We start from the raw sequence: 24,089 nt of genomic DNA, 5'->3' as shown, positions 1-24,089 counted from the left end.
GTGAGGAATATGTTCCTGTTTTTGCAGCTGAAGCTAGATTCCAAGTCCTGCAGGAAAAGGTGGGGGCTAGAAGGAGAGTCGCCAATGAGTAGGAGCCAGATGCGAAAACATGACTCCTTGGGCACAAGAAAGGCCTAGCCTCAAGACAGGTGGTACACAAATGGAGTGCCACGCAGACAGGAAGAGATGTGGCAAGAGCTCCGGCAAATTGCAGAACCGTAGAATATGCTTGGGAGGCGTGTAACGCTGTGGTAAAGACAGGCTGACAAATTGTCTGCACTAAAATTTGAGACCAGCATGGCCAACATGGTGAAACGACACTTATTGTATGAAAAAAACATTTATTTTACACACACACACACACACACACACACACACAATCATCTGATCAGTGAAAGGAGCTACCAACAGTGATGCCTGTTCATTGTCCATGTGCCTCTCCCTTGAGTGGCAGCTGGCTGAGAAGGGCAGCTTTCAGGCCCCTGAGTGGCCATGAGTCCCTGTCTGCTGTGTGTAGGATTCTGCCTGCCAGGCACGCCCAGCCTCCTAGTGACCTCTTGTTAGAGACACGTCAGGTGGGATGCTGACCATAGTTGCGCACTCTCCTGGAAGGAGGAGATGGCTTCTCTGACAGAGGGGAATGTTATGCCGTCAGCCGTCTCCCGCAGGATGGAGGTGGGTGTTTCTTTTCACTGCAGGTGTTGGTTTGGCTGGTGCTCCCTGAGAGGGACATTACAGTCACCGGTGCAGGGCTGCAAATGGGATCTGCCCAGGTTCTTCCTGGCCTCCAGCTGGGGCATTTCAGCATCAAGAAACTGCCTGCCCATGTGCTGGGGGTACTGCAGTCTCTCTTGTCTGGGCTTGTACGGGGGAGGGTGGAAATGTATATATGGTGCATGTGTGTGTTGAGTGTATTTGATGTGAACAGAATGTGAGAAAATAAAACAACCCTGAGTAAGGAAGAGAACATGGACTAATGTGTTCCAGGCTGAGATCTAACAGTCCTGTAGCAGATATGAGCTCTAAATTCAGACTCTCCTCGAGTCTCCTATTTGAAAGCAGTTGTCCCCACTTTCAAGGGCTTGCTCAATCCGTTGAGTAGATTAGCTGAAGAATTAGTGAAAATGTATTTAAATTTATAAATATATATAATCAGGGTATTGGGAGGCTGAAGCAGGAGATTTGCTTGAGGCCAAGGGTTCAAGACCAGCCTGAGCAAAATAGCAAGACCCCCATCGCTACAAAAATTAAAAAATTAGCTAGGCATAGTGGCACAAACCTATAGTCCCAGCTACTTGGGAGGCTGAAGTGGGAGGATCACTTGAGCTCAGCAGTTTGAGGCTGCAGTGAGCTGTGATTACACCACTGCACTCCAGCCTGAACAACAGAGCAAGACCCTGCCTCTAAAAAAAACAAAGAAAAGCCCAGGCACAGTGAATTATGCCTGTAATCCCAGCGCTTCGGGGAGGCTGAGGTGAGGGAGTTTGATTGCCTGAGCCCAGGAGTTTGCGAGCAGCCTGAGCAACATGGCAATAACCCTGTCTTTACAAAAAATAGAAAAAAATTAGCCAGGCACTTGGGAGGCAGAGGTTGCAGTGAGCCAAGATTGTGTCACTGCACTCCAGGCTGGGCAACAGAGCAAGGTCCTTTCTCAAAAAAAAAAAAAAAAAAAAAAAAGAAAAGGATAAAGTCTATTTGAAACTTCCATTTACTCTCCAGTTCCCCTTCTTTTCCTTATTTCTCTTTCCCAGATAAATAACTCATTCCATTATTTTCATCATTAAAATTCCATCTATCCTGATCTCATTATAATTAACCAATTTTCAAAGAATGCAAAAATATAAATCTAGACTGGTTAGACGTTCCTCAAATCTGCTTTGCTCCTGTAAAAACAAAAAGTCTGGGGGGAGATGAGAGGGTCTCTTTGTTGCTGCATTACATCTACAGGAAAATCTATTTTGTGAAAGAGTTTCGTGCTACAGGAAAACACTTAGAGATTAATGAACGTGTCTATATTCATACCATTCCTTTGGGCTACAAGGCTCTTGGCTTAAAACTGAAGCTTTATGTTTAAATTTATGGACCATGGGTCAAGAAAGAGTAGGTAAAATAAGACTTTATTAAAGGAGAATTATAGAAAACTTAGCAAAATAACGCATCCAAAACCTCCCTCCACTTGAGCATCTGAGACTCCTTGGGGTTTTTGTTTCTAGGTTTCTAAATAGCTTGAAATCTCATCTGAACTTGAGTTGTTATTGTTTCCAGAAACAGAAGCTCAGAAGAGACTTGGGGAGACAGCTGTAAGGAAAAAAGCTGTAGCCCCATTGAATGAGGAGGGAAAGGATGGGGATTCCTGCCACACGTCTCCTAGCTTCTTCCCCACCCTCTACCCTCACCCATCTCCTTAGGAAGTGTGATGACCCCAAGATGAGAGATTGGCCCTTTGGGGTGACATTCGAGGGCGGTGGCTCACGCCTGTAATCCCAGTACTTTGGGAGGCTGAGGCAGGCAGATCATGAGGTCAGGAGTTCGAGACCATCTTGGCCAACATGGTGAAACCCCATCTCTACTAAAACTACAAAAATTAGCTTGGCATGATGGTGCACACCTGTAATCCCAGCTACTTGGGAGGCTGAGGCAGGAGAATTGCTTGAACCCAGGAGATGGAGGTTGCAGTGAGCCGAGATCACACCACTGCATTCCAGCCACTCTGTCTCAAAAAAACAAAAACAGGCCGGGCGTGGTGACTCACACCTGTAATCCCAGCACTTTGGGAGGCCGAGGCGGGTGGATCATGAGGTCCAGAGATCGAGACCATCCTGGTCAACATGGTGAAACCCAGTCTCTACTAAAAATACAAAAAATTAGCTGGGCATGGTGGTACGTGCCTGTAATCCCAGCTACTCGGGAGGCTGAGGCTGGAGAATTGCCTGAATCCAGGAGGCGGAGGTTGTGGTGAGCCGAGATCGCGCCATTACACTCCAGCCTGGGTAACAAGAGCGAAACTCCGTCTCAAAAAAAAAAAAGCTATACATGTTCTTCAGCTCCTAGGAGGAATCCAGCAGATGTAGTCAGAGAAAGACATGGAAGGAGGCACGTTGTTGCCTATTTTTACCTTTACATCACTTGCCCTCAGCCTGGGCAACAGAGTAAGACAACTTAAAAATAAAATAGATAAAAAAATTAAAAAAAAAAAAACCAACTGGGGTATCCCAGAAATAGCTGGGATAATTTGCAAACATTAGAAGTTATGTATTTTTGTGACATGGAGATTGTTATTTGTAAGTCATCTGAATTTTTTTGACTTAGTTCTCTTAGTTGGAGTATTGGGCCCATGGAACTCTCTACCCTTAAAGAGAAATGGTGCAAAGATAATCTAACCTGACTGCCGTATCTGTCACTGTTCATCACCAAGACTGATGTGGTTATATGACTATCAAGGCAAGTGTCTCCTTCCTCTCTGGATAGCCTCAGTGTCTCAAATCTGAATACCTTCGTCAAAAAGAAAGATTTTCTCTATCATGATCTTCCGGTCAAAGTTCCACCAGGAAACAGATGGTTCCTAATTACGATGATCTGAGGAGGGTTTATTTACAACAGAACTAATTGTAAAGGTGTGGGCAGGCTTCAGAATCCTTCTCAACGCAGAGCTCCAGGCTGCCTTTAGCAACCAACCAGAGTTGACAAATGAACTGTAGCTGTTTTTCAGTGTGACTCATGGAGATTACTGTTTGTTGCATCTTCCATAAGAACCAAGAAAGCAATAGACTACTTATCTATTTTTATATGAAGAAATTATAGACAGTCAGGAAATTCTCACATGCAACAGGTTAAGAGAGGACATAAATTCTGAACTGAGAACGACCCACCTCTTAGCTCCCCAAGGCAGGAAACCAACACATCTCTGTATTAGTCCATTCTTGCACTGCTGTAAAGAAATACCTGAGACTGGGTAATTTATAAAGAAAAGAGGTTTAATTGGCTCATGGTTCTGCAGGCTGTACAGGAAGCATAGTGGCTTCTGCTTCTGGGGAGGCCTCAGAAAGCTTCTAATCATGGCAGAAAACAAAGTGGGTGTAAGATGTCATACATGCCAGGAGCAGGAACAAGAGGCATTCGGCAGGAGATGCTATATACTTTTAAACAACCAGATCTCATGAGAACTCATTCACTATTAAGGAGAACAGCATCAAGGGGATGGTGCTAACCCATTCATGAGAAACTGCACCCATCATCCAATTACCTCCCACCAGGTCCCACCTCCAACACTGGGTATTACAATTGAACATGAGATTTGGGTAGGGACACAGATGCAAACCATATCATTCTTCCCCCAGCCACTCCCAAATCTCATGTCTTTCTCATATTGAAAAATGAAATCATGCCTTCCAATCCCCAGTCTTCACTAATTCCAACATCAACTCAAAAGTTTCATCTGAGACGAGGTTAGTCCCTTCTGCCTATAAGCCTGTAAAATCAAAAACAAGTTAGTTATATCTAAGATACAATGAGAACATAGGCATTGGGTAGATACTCCCATTTCAAAACGGAGACAGCAGCCAAAAGAAGGGAGCTCCAGGCCCTGTGTAAGTCCTAAACCCAGCAGGGCAGTCATTAAATCTTAATGTTCCAGTATAATCTCCTTCGACTCCATGTCCCACATCCCAGCCACACTTGTATGAACAGTGGGCTCTCAAAGCCTTGGGCAACGCTGCCTCTGTGGCTCTGCAGGGTTTAGCCCCCAGAGCTGCTTTCATGGACTGGCATTGAGTGCCTGCAGCTTTTCTAGGCAGAGAGTGCAAGCTGTTTGTGCATATTCTAGGGCCTAGAGGACAGTGGCCCTCTTCTCACAGCTCCACAAGGCAGTGCCCCAGTGAGGACTCTGTGTGGGGCTCCAACCCCATATTTTCCCTCTGTGCTGCCCTAGTAGAGGTTCTCCATGAGGTTCTGCCCCTGCAGAAGGATTCCAACTGGACACCCAGAGTTTTCCATACATCCTTTAAAATCTAGGCCTCAACTTTTTTTTTTTTAATTTATTTTACTTTAGGTGCATACTATATCTGGCATTTCTCATGTTATCCCTCCCCACCCCCTGCCATCTCTCCGCTACCACCCCAACTGCCCCCTGTGTGTGATGCTCCTCTCCCTGAGTCCACGAGTTCTCATTGTTCAACACCCACCTATGAGTGAGAACATACGGTGTTTGGCTTTCTATTCTTGTGTCAGTTTGCTGAGAATGATGGTTTCCAGATTTATCTAGGTCCCTACAAAGGACATGAACTCATTGTTCTTTATGGCTATGAAGTATTCCATGGTGTATATGTACCACATTTTCTTTGTCCAGTCTATCATTGATGGGCATTTGGATTGGTTCCAGGCCTTTGCTATGGTACACAGGGCTGCAATGAATATACATGTGCATGTGTCCTTATAGTAGAATGATTTATAGTTCTTTGGGTATATACCCAGTAATGGGATTGCTGGGTCAAGTGGAATTTCTATTTCTAGATCCTTGAGGAATCGCCACACTGTCTTCCACAATGGCTGAACTAATTTACACTCCCACCAGCAGTGTAAAAGTGTTCCTATTTCTCCACATCCTCTCCAGCATCTGTTGTCTCCAGATTTTTTAATGATCGCCATTCTAACTGGCGTGAGATGGTATCTCAATGTGGTTTTGATTTGCATTTCTCTAATGACCAGTGATGATGAGCATTTTTTCATGTTTGTTGGCCTCATATATGTCTTCTTTTGAGAAGTATCTGTTCATATTCTTCACTCACTTTTGAATGGGGTTGTTTTTTCTCTTGTATATCTGTTTTAGTTCCTTATAGACCCACTGAAATGCACCTGGTACCTTGGTTGGAGCTAGGAGATCTCTGCATTTCTGCGTGTCTCTTGCTGGGTGTTGTGCGCTGGAGTTGTGTCTAGTCAGCCATCTTCTTAACTCTTGTACTCTTGTACCACCACATGGAAGCCACCAAGGTGTACAGTTTGCACCCTCTGAAGCAGCAGCCTGAGCTGTACCTGGGCCCCTTGGAGCCATGGCTGGAGTTAGATGCAGGGAGCCATGTCCCAAGGCTGCACAGGGCAGCGGGGCCCTAGGCCTGGCCCATGAAGCCATTCTTCCCTCCTAGGCCTCTGGGCCTGTGATGGGAGGAGCTGCTGTGAAGGTCTCTAATGCCTTCCAGGTATTTTCCCCATTGTCTTGGCTATTAACACTTGGTTCCTTTTTACTTATGTAAATGTCTGCAGCCTACTTGAATTCCTACCCCAAAAATGGGCTTTTCTTTCTACCACATGGCCAGGCTGCAGTTTCTGCTTTTACCCTGTTTACTCTTTAAATGTAAGTTCAAGTTTTAGGTCATGTGTTTGCTCATACATAGGAGTATATGCTGTTAGAAGCAGCCAGGCTACTTTTGAATTTAGCTGCTTAGATTTTTCTTCTGCCAGATACTCTAAATCATCACTCTCAAGTTCAAAGCTCCACAGATCCCTAGGGCAGGGGCATGGTGCAGCCAAGTTCTTTACTAAAGCAGAACAAAAGTGACCTTTGCCCCAATCTGCAATACGTTTCTCATTTCCATTTGGGATTTCATCAACCTGGCCTTCTCTGTCCGTATCACTATGAGCATTTTGGTCACAGCCATTCAACCACTCTCTAGGAGTGGTTCAAATGTTCTCTCATCTTCCTGTCTTCTTCTGAGCCCTACACACTTCCAGTCTCTGCCCATTACCCAGATCCAAAGTCACTTCCACATTTCCAGGTATCTTTGTAGCAATACCCCACTCCTCAGTACCAAATTTCTGTATAGTCTGTTCTTGAACTGCTACAACAAAATTCCTGAGACTGGGTAATTTATAAAGAAAAGAGATTGAATTGGCTCCTGGTTCTGCAGGCTGTACAGGAAGCATAGCAGCTTTGGCTTCTGCGGAGTCCTCAGGAAGCTGCCAATCATGGCAGAAAACAAAGCAGGAGTGAGAAAGAGAGGAGGAGGTGCCACATACTTTTAGAAAACCAGATCTCATGAGAACGCATTCACTATCAGGAGAACAGCACCAAGGGAGTGGTCCTAAACCATTCCTGAGAAACCACCCCCATAATCCAGTCACCTCCCACCAGCCTCCACCTCCAATACTGGGTATTACAATTGAACATGAGATTTAGGTGGGGACACAGATCCAACACATGCAATCCCTGACTTCACAGGGCTTTATTACAAATCATAATCATCTTTCTGAATCCCACCCATCCAGCACCTTATCCAGAAAATGTACAACAGGTATGTCTTAAATTGAATCAAGTTAAATGGAAATAAAATGAATACTAAATAAATGTTAAACCCATTCGTCTAAATCATAGCTCTTGACTCCTTTGGGATCATCTTATTTCCACAGGATAGAATACAAATCTCCCTTTTTCCCCTGAAGATGGAGGCTGACACTTTGCCCATGCTGTTTCTTTCCTTATTGCTCAGTGACTTCCTTCTTTTCAGTAGAGTTAATAATGACAACCCCTTTCAGGATATGCAGGCTGTCTCTGAATCTTCGCATCTCCCTAACCTTACCTGCTCGCATGTCCACCCACCTATTGAAGCAGCCTCCTTCAACCTTTTATGATAGCATCCAGAGCTGCTGTTCTCAAACTTTAGCATGCACTTGCATCTCCTGGAGAGAGCTTGTAAAAACAGCACAGATGGCTGTATCCCACTCCCAGACTTTCTGATTCTAGCTCTGAAGCCCAGTGGTTTGCAGGTTAAAGAGCACCCAGGTGATGCTGATGCTGGGGACCATGCTGTGAGAAGCACATACTTGGGATTCTTTACAATCATCAGTGCAAACTTGAATTATCTGGGAAGCTTAAAAAAAATACAGCAGTGCTTACGCTCTACTTTCATACATTCTGATTTTAATTGGTGAAGAATGTGGCCCAGGTTTAAGGTGACACAGGTTATTCTAACGTGCTACACGACTGAGAACCACTGACATAGAAACCATGGGAAACAGCAGAGATCAGGAAAATCGACACAGTGCTGCAGGAAGAGGACCAACGATGGGCTTGAGGTTGTGACTTCAGTGTGGTTTTTTGTTCCCACGAGTCTATGAAGCATGATGATTAGCAGTGGTGTCAGTGCATCAGTTGTGCCTCAATCTCAGTCTTTTCCCTTGATCAGATTATATTCAGCTGTTGAAGATTCTGACAGAGGGTTATTTAAAAAATATTTTGTGTTCCTAGAAAGAGTGTTAGTTTTTTACCAAAGGTACCCAGGAGAGCTCTTTATTGGAAAGGAGCAGGGAAAAGCAAAGGCTAAATTTTAGTTTTTAAGGTGTGAGGAGAGGCTAATAGCAAAAGATAAAACAAAGTATATATTTGATGGCAGAATTTTTTAAATCATCTGTGCCTGGTCGCTCTTGCTGATGTTGTTTTTATATATCTCTCTAACTGAAGGCCTAGCCCAGTTTCTGGCATATAGTACATGCTTGGAAGGTTGGATGAGTTGAGCTAAAGGTGACCGGGTCTCCTCACTCACTGTAAAGTGGTCAGGTACTGGACATTTATCTTTTCCCCTGTGTTCCTTAGCTTTCTGGCATCACATTGTTTTGGCACTCATTTTGATTGGTTGTTCATGTAAGAAATCGTCTTTTTGAAATGAGTATGTTCATTGGTTAACTTCATTAACTATCTTAATTTCTGTTATAACAACTCAGATATTCTTTCAAAGTAAAATCATCCTGACGTGGGGTTTATGTCCACTAATCCTCATAATACTGAAAGTGTTCACTATGCAGGCTCTCAACTGGCTTACTGTTTTGTTTTTTAATGGATTTGATGCCTAGTAATACACACAGTCCCATCATTACTCCAAAAGTGATTTCCACTCAACATGACCAGCAATATTACAATACTTTTTCGGGTTATTATCTCACAGTGTCTCATCTTAGCCACAGGCCACTGCACTGGGGCCATAGCCTCCAGAGAATAAAGCCAAAAATATTCTCTCAAGTGTAACCAGTTTATTTCAGGTAAGGGACCTTTTCCAAGTTACCAAAAATAGTATTTCATGCTTTGTACTTGTTTTTAAAAGGGACTTTCACATCTAATTCTCCTTTTATACCCCTGACAGTCCTACACAGCAGGCAGACTAGATGTCATTATGACCATTTGTCATATAGTGAAATTGGGCGTGGAGGGGTAAGGGGATGTCATGTGCTCAAGGGACCTTCTGATGAGTGCCGCAGGGAGGCCAGGATGTGTGGGTCCCAGTCCATCTTCCCCTCTCTGCTCTCTCCTCTAGCCAGGCTAACTGTTCCTAGGAATGACAGAAATTTGAAAATTGTTGACAGAAATTCCTGGAAAGAGCTGGGTGTGCGGATCAACAGTATTAAGAGTTGTTCTGCTCAGTTTGCAGAGAGAAAAGGGCATAGGACTGAGGAATAAAATCAAAACTTCTATTCAGCCCTCCCGGCAGTCCCTCTTCTGCGGCAGGAATGCCTTCCTATAAGCCCAGCCTTCTCATTCATCCCATGGGCACAACTCCAGGGGTGAGAGCTTGTTAATTTCGTCAACATAAAAGAATTGAATGAGCCCCTATTATGTGCCAGCTGCTATAATAAGTACTAGGAACACAGAGATAACTAAGATGCAATTTGTGTTTTTGAAGCATTCATAGTCCAGCTGAGAAGATCTTGATGTATACAGGTATCATCAATGTAATGGATAAGGCCATCGTCAAGATGGGGAACTCCGTAGACAGAACTACCACCTCTGCCTGGTAGAATCAGAGGAGGCATCTCATCTTCCCTACACGGCGAATGTGCTGCTGGATTATCCTACCGTGCATAAGGGAGGGAAGGTCAGTGACGCATTGCAGCCATGTTGCACTGACTTGCAGGGTATGGTGTGGAGTGAGTTCAAGTGTTATTCTTAGTGCAACATCAGGCCACAGAAGCCTGTTAACAGAGGAGTAATACAACCTAGCTATGTCCTCTCCACCTCCCAATTTCTCCTCTGCCCCTTCTTAGTACTAAAATACTAGGAAGTTTAACCAGGACTGGCAGTTAAAGGATTGTCTTTGCTCCATCATACAGAGATGAAAAGGCTGAGGCTTAGAGAGGAATGCCAGCTCATTCAAGGTCTCACTTGCTCAACAGTAGGCTGACCCAAGCTGGTCCCTGGCATGCATCATACTGCCCAAAGCCGCTCTGAAGGAGAGGGCACCCCTGGGCTTTTATCACACCTGAGATCTGCCAAGAAGCAGGAACTAGGAAATATGAAGAGGAAAATATGAGACTCTCAGTCAAAGGTATCATATAATAGAGAAAGGTTTAGTAAAATGAGGGCTCTAAAAGGCCAATGGATTAGACAATTAAATCACCGACTTAAAGGGTCCTGAATGAATTAATTCATCTTCCATCAGACCTTATCAAGAACTGATTCAGTAGAGCAGGGTTTCTGAACCTCAGCACTGTTGATGCTTTGGATTGGATGATCTTTGTGGTGGGGGCTGTCCCATGCATTGGAGAATGTTTTGCAGCACCCTGGCCTCTACCTACTAGATGCCAATAGCACCCTCTCAATCGCAACAACCAAAAATAACTTCAGACACTACCAAATGCACCCTAGGAGGCAAAATCACCCCTGCTAAGAACCAGTCCGTAGAGCTGTGAGAACAGAAGCCAGACTCGAGGATTATTGAGGCCTCTAGCCTGGACCATGGCAGCCAAGAGCAGACTGGTGAGAGGGGTGAGCTGGAGGAAGAGGCTAGCAAAGGACAGCTTTGTTCATTTTTTGTTGTTTTAATGAGTTTTATTTCTAATGGAGAATACATTTGTTTGCCCTAAGAAAAGAACCAAGAAAGCGGTAAAGGTTAAAGGTAAGGGAAAGTCACGGAGTAGCATCCATTTAATTATCACAAACATTAAGCGTCTCCAGTTACCACACTCTGTGCCAAGCTCAGCAGATGTCATGGTGAACAAGTGAGAGGTTCCTTGTTCAAAAAAATATAGAAAAGTTTGAAATGGCAACAGAGTATTAAACCCCAAGCACAAAGCCCTTCGGTGCAGGATTGGGGTGGTGGGGGGGTGTTCTGTGCACCTGCTCAGATTTTATGTGCAGGAAGCAATTCCTAGTTGTGAGTGAGGGAGAGGTGGTCCTGGCCTCACAGAGTGTAAGCCTTGGAGTCTGGTGAACAGGACAGGCAATGAAAGGAAGTATAACAAGCACTGGGGTATGGGACATGCAGGAATATTGTTGCACACTATAACACACTTAACCCAAGAGATTAGCAGACAGAGGAAGTGATACTGACGCTTTCAGCTGTAATGTTAGGGATTACTGTCAGCCAGACAAAGAGGAAGAGAAAGAATGGTAAAGCTGTGAGGAAGGGCGTGCAAATTGGGAAGGAACCCAGAAGAGATGGTTCTGTGTGAAGGACAGGACGGGGAGGTTCTTGACAGGAAGCCAGATAATGAAGAATCTTTCAGAACATGGAGTGTTTTGACTCTGTCCTGTGAGCACAGTAATGGCTGGCTTACTTTTCAAGCAGAGAGTGGTGTGATCAGATCAGTCTTTTAGAAAGATCATTCTGCCTGGGCTAGAGGAGGACCAGAGTGGGATAGGCTGGCAGCAGCTGGGAGAGATGCTGATGGACTGCTTTCCCAAGGTGGTGGTGGATGGAATGAGAGATGGCTTAGGTGTAGGACTCTTGGCAGTTGATTGGCCATCAAGAATGAAGTTTAGACAGGTTGATTCCCAGTTTCACAGCCTAGGCATCTCACTGGGACCCCATGCAAAACTACCTGAAGAGGAAGATGTATGAGGGAAGAAGATGAATTAATTCATTCGGGACCCTTTAAGTCTCATAGCCCACAGGAGTATGAGACAGAAGTTAGAAAGGTGGTCAGGAGGCCGGGCGTGGTGGCTCAAGCCTGTAATCCCAGCACTTTGGGAGGCTGAGGCGGGTGGATCACGAGGTCAAGATATTGAGACCATCCCGGTCAACTTGGTGAAACCCCGTCTCTACTAAAAATACAAAAAATTAGCTGGGCATGGTGGCCCGTGCCTGTAATCCCAGCTACTCGGGAGGCTGAGGCAGGAGAATTGCCTGAACCCAGGAGGTGGAGGTTGCGGTGAGCCGAGATCGCGCCATTGCACTCCAGCCTGGGTAACAAGAGCGAAACTCCGTCTCAAAAAAGAAAGGTGGTCAGGAACTCAAAAATATGACTGGAGGTTTAGATTTTGGAATCATCCGTATATTGATGCTCTTGGAAGTCATGAGTGTTGATGAGATCATCCAAGGAGCATGTGTGGCATCTGAACTGGTGGGATCTGGGATAATTACTAAATGAGCATCTAATATGCTCTCTTAGAAACTGGGGATATAGTAACAATGAAGGCCAGACAGAAATGCCCCAATCCTTCTGGAACTCACAGGTTCTCGGGAGGAAGTTTCCCAAGGATGTAGAGGGGGTAGAATTCAGTGCTTCTCCCATCCCTTGATCCCACTATGCCCATCTACACTTGGTCAGTCTCCCATCTAGGATACCTGTTAGAAAATCCCACCTCCTCATACTTTTGGAGAGAGGACCTTATTTTCTGTCATTTTCCACGAGGTCTTTTGCATTTTCTCTTTCCATCTGTCTGAAAATGCAGTTACCTTCCTCTGGTGCTGAGATGCAGAAAACCCAAGTTAAATTCTGTTTTTTCCTTGTCCTGAAATGCAGATACAGCTTCAGAGATCCAGACTTTAAAATCAGGGCCCTCAAAACAATAAGCAGTTGTAAATGCTAATGAAAGCTGTGACCTTGGTGTTCTGGAACCAGCAGAAAGCCCATTAGCTCTGTGCAGCAGAACTAATCTCTGTCGGCCTCAACAAGTCAGACCAGCAAAACCTACAAGGGTTTTGTCACTTCTCTAGGGAAATGCTGTAATGTGCAAAGACAATGCTGCCTGCTCTGCATACATTTAAGGCATCTTGCTGCTACATTCTCTACCAGTCTTCTTTTTCCAAGGTCAAAACTGGTGTCCCTTTTTTTGGACTTTTATTGTTTTCGTCAGTCTGTCTATGCAAAAAGAAAGCTTCCATTTATTTGATTATTTCTTATGGTGAGCAGTAGAGACAGCATTGTTCAGAATGAAAAAGAGGCAAGATCCAATCTTAAATTTTTAAAGAAAATAGAAAACTTACATATGGCAATTGATGCCATGTGGCATTTAAACAGGAACCCAGAGATTTTTCAGTTCACCATAAATGGAGAATTATTTATCCATAGTGCATGGTAAAGAAAAAATTATTTGAGGCATGGAAACCATTTTGCTACTCAGATATTTTATAAACCAGGATCACATATATATTAGCAAAGTTACTTAAGATCACTTGAAAGTACATTAAACATTTAATTTTGGATGATTCACTTTATATAAAAATTTATCTCCAAAAATCATTGCCTTTGACACCTAGCTAAGTGATTACATATAGATGTATAGTTGGGATCTTTTTTTCAATTTAATGTCAGTTTTAATCAGATACAATGAGCTAAATCTACTGGCAAGGTGGGAGCAAGGAAGATACAGTATATTCAGAAGGCATCTTTGTTGGGGTTGCTTACATTGAGCATGCTACTGTAACATAACTTTGATTCTTGGAGTTATCAGCTCCTTGGGATGATTCATACAAGTGACCACGTCACTGTGCTCTGCTGCTCAGCTATCTATTAACCAATACTTAATAGATGCACCAGGTAGATCGATCATAAAATGAGCTGAGCAGGTGGCTGCTTTGTTGGTGAAGATGGCAAGATGTCCCCCAAAAACTCTGATGACTAGAATTCCAAAGCTGGAGCTTTATGCCTTGGGTTTGTGAATTTGTCTCTGTTCAAGGACAAATCTCCCAATGAAAGGTAATATTTGAAGCTAAAATAACTCATATTCAGTATAGTTCAACTTGAAAGAATAAGCAAAAGCTACCAATTGGGAACTCCTTTATAATTCCAGTACTGAACATTGCACATCTACATGCAACCCACTCTGTCCTGCTTCCACACTGTCCCAGTAAAGAGCTGTTCCTCTTCCACTCAAAAATAAAGCCACCTCCGTCCCTTGGATCCCAAGCCCTCCTGCCTTCTCAAGATGTGGTGAGTGTCACGTTGGGGTCACCACCTGTGACCTCAATCATGGCGGGGTCACCACCTGAGACATCAGTCACCACCTGCGGAGGTCTGACATGCAGACCCTGACTCAACAACAGATGAATAAATGCACTCTTATACCCATTTCAGTGATGAAAGTGGGTTAGGGATGCTTGTTGGCAGCTTTCAGAGGGCACATGCAGCCAATCAACCAAGACTGCCTGTCCCATCCTCACATTTATTCAGTAAAGATTTCATAACAGAGGTTCTAAGTCAACACACCTGTGGATAATTAACATAGTTAAAAGAATGGTTTTACAAATTATAAAAGCTTTAGGTTCCAGAGCCCAGAATAAACACCATTAATGGGCAATTCCCCTTTGACCTCCCCCTGAGAGGACCATCCTGCACAAAGTTTACATGAGTAAACAGAGACAAAGGAATATGGAGTAAACAGACTTAACTGGGTAAGCCTCTTACCGTCTCTATCTTCCTCCTATGCTGAGGTAATTGAACTCCACCCCCCACCACCTATTCTGGATTCTTTTCCATTAAGCATGCCCCATTTTCTACCATTAAAAAATAAAATTTGGGCTGGGCACAGTGACTCATGCTGTAATTCTAGCACTTTGGGAGGCCAGGGGTGGGCAGATCACCTGAGGTCAGGAGTTCAAGACCAGCCTGACCACTATGGTGAAACCCCATCTCTACTAAAAATACAAAAATTAGCTAGGTGTGGTGGCACGTGCCTATAATCCCAGCTACTCAGGAGGCTGAGGCCAGAGAATCGCTTGAACCCAGGAGGTGGAGGTTGCAGTAAGCTGAGATGGCACCACTGCATTCCTACCTGGGCGACAGAGTGAGCCCTTGTCTGAGAAAAAAATACAATAAAATAAGTACAATAAAATAAAACGTGTCCAGGTGTGGTAGCTCACGGCTGTAATCCCAGCACTTTGAGAGGCCAAGGTGGGAGGACAGCTTGAACCAAGGAGTTTGAGATTGGCCTAGGCAACACAGAAATACCTCAACTCAACCAAAAATTAAAAATTACTAGGCATGGTGATGCATGCATATGATCTCAGCTCCTCAGGAGGCTGAGATGAGAGGATCATTTGAGCCCGGGGAGTTGAGGCTGTAGTGAGCCAAGGTGGTGCCACTGCACTCCAGCTTGGGTGACTAGAGTGAGGCCCCATCTCTGAAAAATATAAACAATAAAATAAGTAAAATCAAATTCCACCACAGCCTCCTTCACTTCTACTTCTCTCACCTCCTTCAAAGCCAGGCTTCATGGTCGAGTCCTCCATCCTTGTTGCATCCACTTTCCCAACTCTGACCTCAGCCCTCTCCAATCTGGCTTCTCTTCCTGCCACCCCACTGAAGGGGCTCTAGGTATTGTCAGTAACAGCCTCCATGGTGGTAAACCTAGTGGGCATTTTTTGAGGCCTCATCTAACCTTACAGTGGCACTCAGTACTTTTTTTTTTTTTTTTTTTGGAGACGGAGTCTCACTCTGTCGCCCAGGCTGGAGTGCAGTGGCATGATTTCAGCTCACTGCAACCTCCACCTCTCGGATTCAAGAAATTCTCCTGCCTCAGCCTCCTGAGTAGCTGAAACTATAGGTGCATACCTCCATACCTGGCCATATTTTTTGTATTTTTAGTAGAGACAGGGTTTCACTGTGTTGCCCAGGCTGGTGTCAAATTCCTGAGCTTAGGCAATCCGCCCACCTTAGCCTCCCTAAGTGCTAGGATTACAGGTGTGAGCCACTGTGCCCAGCCAACACTCAGCACTCTTTGTTGACCATACCTATCATCTTACTGTTAACAAAAAGATTGACATGGAGGTCAAAGCAGATAGCACTTATTTGGGAAGTAAAGAATGGCAGTTGGGGTACACCAAATCAGGGCAGCCCTGAAGAGTGCCCCATAACACAGGATGCAGGAGAGATTTTTCTTTAAATGGAGGATTGTCACAAAACACTTTTAAGTGATCTTCAGAAGTAGTTCATTGGCCAGGCAGAAATCCTAAATCACAAGCCTGTTGTGATTGGTTAGTTAATGAGAGTACTCTCGGCTGAGGTGTTGAAGGCCAGCAGATGCTGACTTCAGTTGTTTAACTGAGTCTGTTGGAACATCCCCTGGTTTGACCTTCAGCAGGTGTGAGTGTGATCCTCTTGCAACCTTTGACTCCACTTCAGAAAGCCTTAGCATTAGTTACTAAGCAAGGTTTCCCATTACTTTGCTTCCATGATAGGATATTTTAGTTCTTATCCTACCTCCAAGAACTGCCCCTCCTCAGAATCTACACCAGGGTCATCATCTAGTCCATGCATTCAATACTGGAATTCTGCAGGGCTCCATCCTAAGCCCTCTCCTCTTCCCATTCTCTACTCTCTCCATACTCATGACTTCAAATATTGTTTCTATTGCAGACTCCCTCAATGGCCTAGACCTCTCCTCTCCACTGAGCTAAACGTACCCGGCTATCTATATGACAGCTTCATTCATGTGTCTCAGGAGCATTCTGACAACAGAGTAACAGATCCAAACTCAAATTCATGGTTTTCTTCCACTCTTCCTTCACAAACACGCTGGTCCTCTTGTAATGCCCCTGCTTCAGTGAACAGCATTCCCATCCATCTAGTTGCATGAGTTAGAAAACCTAAGGAGATATTCTGTACACCTGCTTCTTCCTGTCCACTCATATGCCGTGTCTACATGACTTTCTAAAAGCTTACACATCACCGCACAGCCTCACCCAAGCCTCCATTGTCTCTTACTAGCTGTGCCAAGCTTCCCGAAGCCTCTCCTCAGGTTACCTCTGGCCTTCCCCAATCCCTTCTCCATATAACAACCAGCGTGATCTTTTTCCATTGTAAGTCTGATCGTTTCATTCACACCTCTCCTCTCACTCCCTAAAACTTAAATTCTTCAGTGGCTTCACACTGATCTTAGAAAAAGAAGATCAAAATCCTGGAAGCAGCTGTATTAGGCCATTCTGCACTGCTATGAAGCAATACCTGAGACTGGGGAGTTTATAAAGAAAAGAGGTTTAATTGGCTCACTGTTCTGCAGGCTGTACAGGAAGCGTGACGCTGGCATCTGCTTCTGAGGAGGCCTCAGGAAGCTTCTAATCATGGTGGAAAACAGGGGAAGCAAAGGGGTCTCACATGGGAGCAGGAGCAAGGGGGAAGTGTGCTACGCACTTTTAAACAACCAGATCTCACGAAAATGCACTCACGCTCACTAGAAAAGCACCAAGGGGTTGGTGCTCAACTGTTCATGAGAAACCACCCCCATGATCCAATCACCTCCCACCAGGCTCCACCTGCAACACTGGGGATTGCCGTTTGCATGTGATTTGGGTGGGGACACAGATTCAAATCATACCCACAGCATCTGGCCCCTGCCCTCCTTCCCATCATCCTTCTCCCCTTATTCTCTGCCCAGAGGGAGCATCCTTCTTCCATCCCTGAGCTCTGGGCACAGTGTCACTTCCTCCTGGAAGCCTATTTGGTCAGATCCAGGCCCTTACTCCAGCTACATTTTACACTTATTTCTGTGACTCTGATTAATGGCGACCCCCCCCCCCCCGCCCCATCCCCTTCCAATCGTCTCTATTCCAGAAGGGCAAGGACTGGTTTTGCTCATCACTGTACCCTGGTACCTAACACAGAACCTGACACAGAGCTGGCGCTAATAAGTAGCTTGCTAAATGAATGAATGAGTTTACATTTGAATGTAGCTGAGTCTCTGGCACCGATTTCTAAAACAAGTCTTGACAGGAATGAGATAGAGCAAGAGTGATGACATAATTCTAAGAACTCGAGAGGGGAAGACTCCACAGAGCAGAGTAAAGGCAGAACCACAGACACTTTATCTCCTTCACAGTTTTGCCTCGTGCCCAGCCACCCCCACTTCCATGCCACTGCTGAATGGTTTTTGTTTGACTCAGCTCTTGATATCCAACTGAGATGTGCAAGAATGTATATAGTCCCTTCTACATGGGCAGTGAAAGTCTAAGTCATGCCCAACTTGCTTATTGTTTTGAGGATATTTTATTACATTCCAAACTGCTGATCCAGTTTTACCACGCACATTGTAATCACAGATGTGCACCTCTAGTCTGTGAGCCCTGTAAGAACATGCCTGGCCCTCTATGTGGCCCCTAGTTCATGTTGGGTAGATTGGCAGATGAAAGACTTAGGAAAACAAAAATTGGAATTCTTATCACTTGATGATCTCATCCAGGGGTCTCAAACGCAGAGTCCCTTGGGGTCCAGGAATTATCTGGAAAAAAAGAAAAGGCAAGACAGATGTGAGTGTGCTCACCTGTATTATCTAAGTGAGACCTGGGGACTGGGCTAATTGGACACACACTCTGTCTAAAGGCATTCAGGCTCAAAAAAAAGGTGTAACCGGCCAGGTTCAGTGGCTCATGCCTGCAATTCCAGCACTTTGGGAGGCTGAGGTGGGTGGATCACCTGAGGTCAGGAGTTTGAGACCAGCCTGGCCAACATGGCAAAACCCCATGTCTACTAAAAATGCAAAAACTAGCTTGGCATGGTGGCATGCACCTGTAATCCCAGCTACTTAGGAAGCTGAGGCAGGAGAATCGCTTGAACCCAGGAGGCAGAGGTTGCAGTGAGCCAAGATGGTGCCACTGCATTCCAGCGTGGGTGACAGAGTGAGACCCCCATCTCCAAAAAAAAAGTGTAAGCTCCGAGCATGCCAACGAGAACTGATAGAGTCAAATCCAGTGCACCGGGTGTCAGTTTGCAACTTCTGACTAGTAAAGTATCGTAATTATGGCAGACAAAATATTGACCACCCTTGCACAAGATGTCCACCTCCTAATCCCCAAATCTACAAATATGTAACTTCCCAAAGCAAAGGAGACTTTACAATTGGAATTCAGTTAAATATCTTAACATAAAGATTAAATGAATTAAAATACGCACAGTGCTTGGAACCATACCCTTACATTATAGGCATTAAATCAGCTTTAGCTTATTAAATTAGTATTTATTATTTGCAGAGAAAAGAACATAGGCCTAGCTGGATCTGATACCCTGTCTGAGCTACATAGGTTCAGAGCAGAGCTAGAACTAGAACCCAAACCTCCTAGCTCCTGAGCTACTTAGTGCTTTGTCATTACAATGCCACCGTATCATTTTTCTCTCAAATCTCATTTTCAAAGTCAAAACAACTAACTCTAGCACATGCCTTTCTGGAGGGCTCAGCTGCATTTTATAGCTATGATTAGTCTTGATGTTCTCAGTCCCTTTCCAGAGAAATTAAACATAAACAGAGGACCTCATTTGAAATTAGGTTTGTTTGACTATAAAGCAGCCTAGTTAATAAGAGAATTTTCTCTGATCAGAGTCTAGTCACTCCATTTTGCCCCCTCCAAATATGACTACCCATTTAAAAAAAAGAAAAACCACCACAGAGCCAGTTGTCATGTTCAGTAATGAAAACAATGGCTGGCACAGCCCGAGCTGATGAGGGAACATTGTAGTCTACAGACACTTTGCATAAGAGTCCAAAACACTGGCCTGACCTCCAAGATGCAGGCGCCACCCACATTTACAAGGCTTTCTCAAAACATCCTGCCCCCAAAGCTTAGCTTCATTGAAAGCCTGGGTATTACCAAACCATTCCATAAAAGTGGCTGTGCATCCCTTATAAAAAGCAGCAAGTATTTTTAGGGAAAATTAACTGGCAGGTGAGAAAGAGCTGTTAAGATCTTTCAAAGTGGAGTCGGTGAGCTGCATTCCAGACCTCTGACACTAGCTCACTCAGTTGTATAATCATCACTTTCCTCCCGCAGCGTGAGAATGCTATTTTAGAAAGAACTCAAAAAGTTGACCGTATCCAAATTTAGACCCTCTAATGTTGCGAATTTCCAAACATACAGCTGGCCCTTGTCAATGGGGATCAAAAATGTCTTAATGGGATGGCAAAGTAAAAAAGAAACAAACGTTGGCTGGGCGGGGTGGCTCAGGCCTGTAATCCCAGCACTTTGGGAGGCTGAGGCAGGTGGATCACCTAAGGTCAGGAGTTCAAGACCAGCCTGGCCAACATGGTGAAACCCTGTCTCTACTAAAAACACAAAAAAATTAGCTGGGCATGGTGGTGGGTGCTTGTAATCCCAGCTACTTAGGAGGTTGAGGCAGGAGGATTGCTTGAACCTGGGCGGTGGAGGTTGCAGTGAGCTGAGATCGCACCACTGCACTCCAGCCTGGGCAACAAAAGCTAAACTCCTTCTCAAAAAAAAAGAAACTTTTTTCACTCTACTCTCACACTTAACATGACACACTTCTGTGACCCCACACGCTTCTGTGTGAGGCAGTTCCCCACACACCAAGCAATCCTTCAGCAGACACCAACTGGGTGTCCTGTAATTCAGTTTGATTCTGACCCTTTGTACTGGGATAGAATCAGATCATATAGGTTAAAGACTCAGTCCCACAAAACTGCCCCCCACTTCAGACGCCAATACCAAGTCATAGGTTGTCACTTATGACCCACTAGCTATAAATTGGGGTTCTCACAACTTCCTCCTGGTGTTCAAATAATTTGCTAAGACAGCTCACAGAACTCAGGGAAACACTTATTTTACCAGTTTCTACAGAGGATACAGATGAACAGCCAGATGAAGAGATGGACAGGGCCAGGTATCGGGGGAGAGAGGCAGAGCTTCTCTGCACCCTCTGGGTGCTACCCTCCCTGCAGTGCCCCCCAGCCCCGTGGTCAGCAACCTGGAAGCTCATCTAATCTTGTGGTTCAAGAGTTTCCATAGAACTTCACCTCCAGCTCCCACCCTCACGCTTCCCAGCTGAAAGTCCAGGCTTCTAACCGTGTGATCCTTCTGGTGGCCAGCCCCATCCTAAGTCACCAAATTAGCACAAACTCCAGTATGATCCAAAGGGACTCATTCCAAGTAACACAATACACTCCTGAGACTCCAGAAATTCCAAGGGCTGTAGGTGCTCTGTGATAGGAACTGGGTCAAACACAAATACGTTTTTATATACCACAGGGATATTCTGAAAAGGAATAATAGGGAAATGTTTTTATACTCTGAAAAATACTTTGGAATGCAATTTCCAACACTTTCAGGGTGCTATAGGTTTGACAGGCAGGTATGTGACCAAAGCTCCTTTCTCTGGCATTGTATTAAGCCATTCTTGCATTAATCTAAAGAAATACTGGGGACTGGGTAATATATAAAGAAAACAGGTTTAATTGGCTCATGGTTCTACAGGCTGTATAGGCAGCATGGTCCTGGCATCTGCTTGATTTCTAGGGAGGCCTCAGGAAGCTTCCAATCAAGGAGGAGGGAGAAGAAGGCGGCATATCACATGGCAAGGAGGTGCCACACACTTTTTTTTTTTTTTTTTTTTTTTTGAGACAGTCTCACTTTGTCGCCCAGGCTAGAGTGCAGTGGCACAATCTCTGCTCACTGCAACCTCCACCTCCCAGGTTCAAGCAATTCTCCTGCTTCAGCCTCCCAAGTGGCTGGGATTACAGGCATGTGCCACCATGCCCAGCTAAGTTTTGTATTTTTAGTAGAGATGGGGTTTTGGCACCTGGTTTTAAATAACCACATCTCGCAAGAACTCACTGTTAAGAAGACAGACCCAGATCATGAGGGATCCCCATCCAAGCACCTTGCACCAGGCCTCACCCCCAGCAATGGGGATTACCATTCAACATGATATTTGGGCAGGGACAAATATCCAAACTATATGAGACATTGAAACCCATTCCCTGTATAGGATGTGTGGTGGTAACACTGGAATGTCACTGAAGCAATTGATTCTGGCCCAGTGCAATAAAGAGAAATACAAAGGACAACAAGCTTTGAATTAAAAATATAGTCCTTTCTGGGAGATTGATTCCAGGACTTCCTTGGATACCAAAATCCAAGGATCCTCAAGTCCCTTATATAAAATGGCCTAGTATTTGCAAAAAACTATGCACATCCTCCCATATCCTTTAAATCATCTCTGAATTACTTATAATATCTGATTTATAAAGAAGTTTAATTGGCTCATTGTTCTGCAGGCTATACAGCCTTGTATCTAATACAAGATAAGTGCTGTATCAATAATCATTAGACTTGTTTTTTTGTGTTATTAATATTTTCCATCTACACTTGGTAGAACCCAGGATGTGGAACTCATGGATACAGAGAACCAACTATAGTTATATTTGGAGACTTCAGTCACCTAATATTTTCACTCTAGGATCTCTCTTCAGATTTCAAGATGTGAATATCTTGCCAGTTTCTAATTCCCAAGGAGGGACTGCAACTTCCACAACTGAGAGGGCATCCTTGCTACCCCTTCAATCCCAACAGAGGTCTCTGAGAAGCCTAAAATTCCCTCCACAATGATTTAGTCTCTGACATACTTCATCCCAATGAGTGAAGTGGAATGTTGGATAGTTGCAGGGTTGTTAAATAATTACCAATAGCTTCAAAGTTACAGTTGTCTGTTCCTGCTCAGGCCCCCTGAATCCATGTCAGTCATTCCTGGGACCTAATACAGGCATTCTCCCCTCGGATGCCATGCCCGTTCCCTGGCTACTTCTGTCACGACATGCCACCCACTGCCCGTCCCTGCCTCCACCCATGGCGTCATCACAGGCTCATGCCCTGGCTATGATGTATCACTTACAGTGGCTAAATTTCATGCCTGGCCACAGGAGTGTCATTTCTGTTCCTCTGTCACTCACGTCTTCTAAGGCTTCCGAATAGAAGAGCAGGACCAGAAGAAGAGCAGCTATTGTTCTTTGCAGACAGACACACTCTCTCACATGTCCCTGTGGCCACAGGCCTCTTTATGTTCCCACTGGGTCTGCACAGAAGAGGCAGGAGACAGGTTTTAGCCTCAAGGGAGAGAGAGAGAGGCAAGAGGCCACAGTCCCCAAGTTAGGAGGCCACAGGGAAAGAAAGGGACTTCTGTGAAGGAAAGTCACGTCTAAGTTGCAGTCCACTTGCCTGGGGGCACTGGAGGAGCCGGGGCTGGGGAGGGGCTGCTGGAGGGAGGAGGGCGGGGGTCAGTGGCTGTGACATGACGCACATACCTCTCCTGGGCTTGAAATTGAGGAACTGAGGAGGCGGTGGTGGGGAGAGTCAGTCTTTCAGAACACAGGATGGAACAAGAACTCCAGCCACTGACTGTTTCATGTATCTGCAAGGGCTGAGGAGATTAATGACCCAAGGAGGCTATGATATGGTCCAAAAACTTTTCCTGGATTTTTTCCGTAGGCGGCTGAGCCAGAGGCCAACTGCAGAGGAACTGGAACAGAGGAACATTTTGAAACGTAAGTGACTAAGCCCATGGCAATCGCTGATGTTTTGTGGTGGCTTTTGTTATTATTTAATGGTAGGCCACAAGGTTTCTAACTTGCGCCTGTGCGGAAACGACTGAAAACCTTTCTAACGCTTGAGGCTTCATCCGTGCATGTTAGAACACCAAAGACGACCTCCCCAAAGAGAAGGCAAATTTTATTCCACTTTGTTCTTTAGAAGCTCACAGACCGCCGGCAGAACCTTCCCTTTAGGGAGTTGTAGAGTCAGAGAGAAGCTGAAAAATTAGAGTGAGACCACTTATTATTTAATGATTTTTAAGGGTAGGGTCACCTTTAAACCCGAATTGGCTTTAAAACGGAGACTGTGATACAGGCACCTAAAATAAGGGAAATGGCCGTTTGAACAGAGCCTAGAAAGCATGACTTGCATTGCAGCTGCTGCTCTTGATAAAAATTCCTCATTCCATTGAACATTAAATTTCAAGACTCAGAAAGCATTTCCAGGTGAAGTGCTTCATGTCTGTCTCTCAGGATTCCCACAGCTGGTCCCAGGCATGCCTGTGTGATGTACCCATTCGAGGAAAAGTGCCTTTCACCAACGCTGCAGACAGAAACAAATAAATGAGCCCCTTGTTTGGTT

General features: G+C 44.8%; 1 protein-coding gene and 1 long non-coding RNA gene across 28 annotated transcripts in view; one reads left to right on the top strand and one right to left on the bottom strand.

Annotated features, from left to right (window-relative positions):
• The window catches only part of PHACTR1 (phosphatase and actin regulator 1), a 586,860-nt gene that overhangs the window by 545,329 nt on the left and 17,442 nt on the right, over positions 1–24,089 (top strand). For all 27 annotated transcript variants that reach the window (XM_054254802.2, XM_035294894.3, XM_054254801.2 and 24 more), the window contains one exon: positions 23,406–23,461. In XM_054254802.2, coding sequence (XP_054110777.1) covers positions 23,406–23,461 — 56 coding nt within the window. The remainder of the gene's footprint in view (positions 1–23,405; positions 23,462–24,089) is intronic.
• Positions 13,312–22,951, bottom strand: LOC118152769 (uncharacterized). Its single transcript, XR_013533755.1, has 2 exons — positions 22,813–22,951; positions 13,312–18,415 (listed from the first exon to the last, which is right to left on the bottom strand). It is a non-coding gene; the product is annotated as an uncharacterized LOC118152769 (long non-coding RNA).

The sequence above is a fragment of the Callithrix jacchus genome, chromosome 4 (assembly GCF_049354715.1).
Source record: "Callithrix jacchus isolate 240 chromosome 4, calJac240_pri, whole genome shotgun sequence".
Taxonomy (NCBI): Eukaryota; Metazoa; Chordata; class Mammalia; order Primates; family Cebidae; genus Callithrix; species Callithrix jacchus.
The sequence above is the reverse complement of the archived record's forward strand: the minus strand, read 5'-3'. Positions and strand labels throughout refer to the sequence as shown.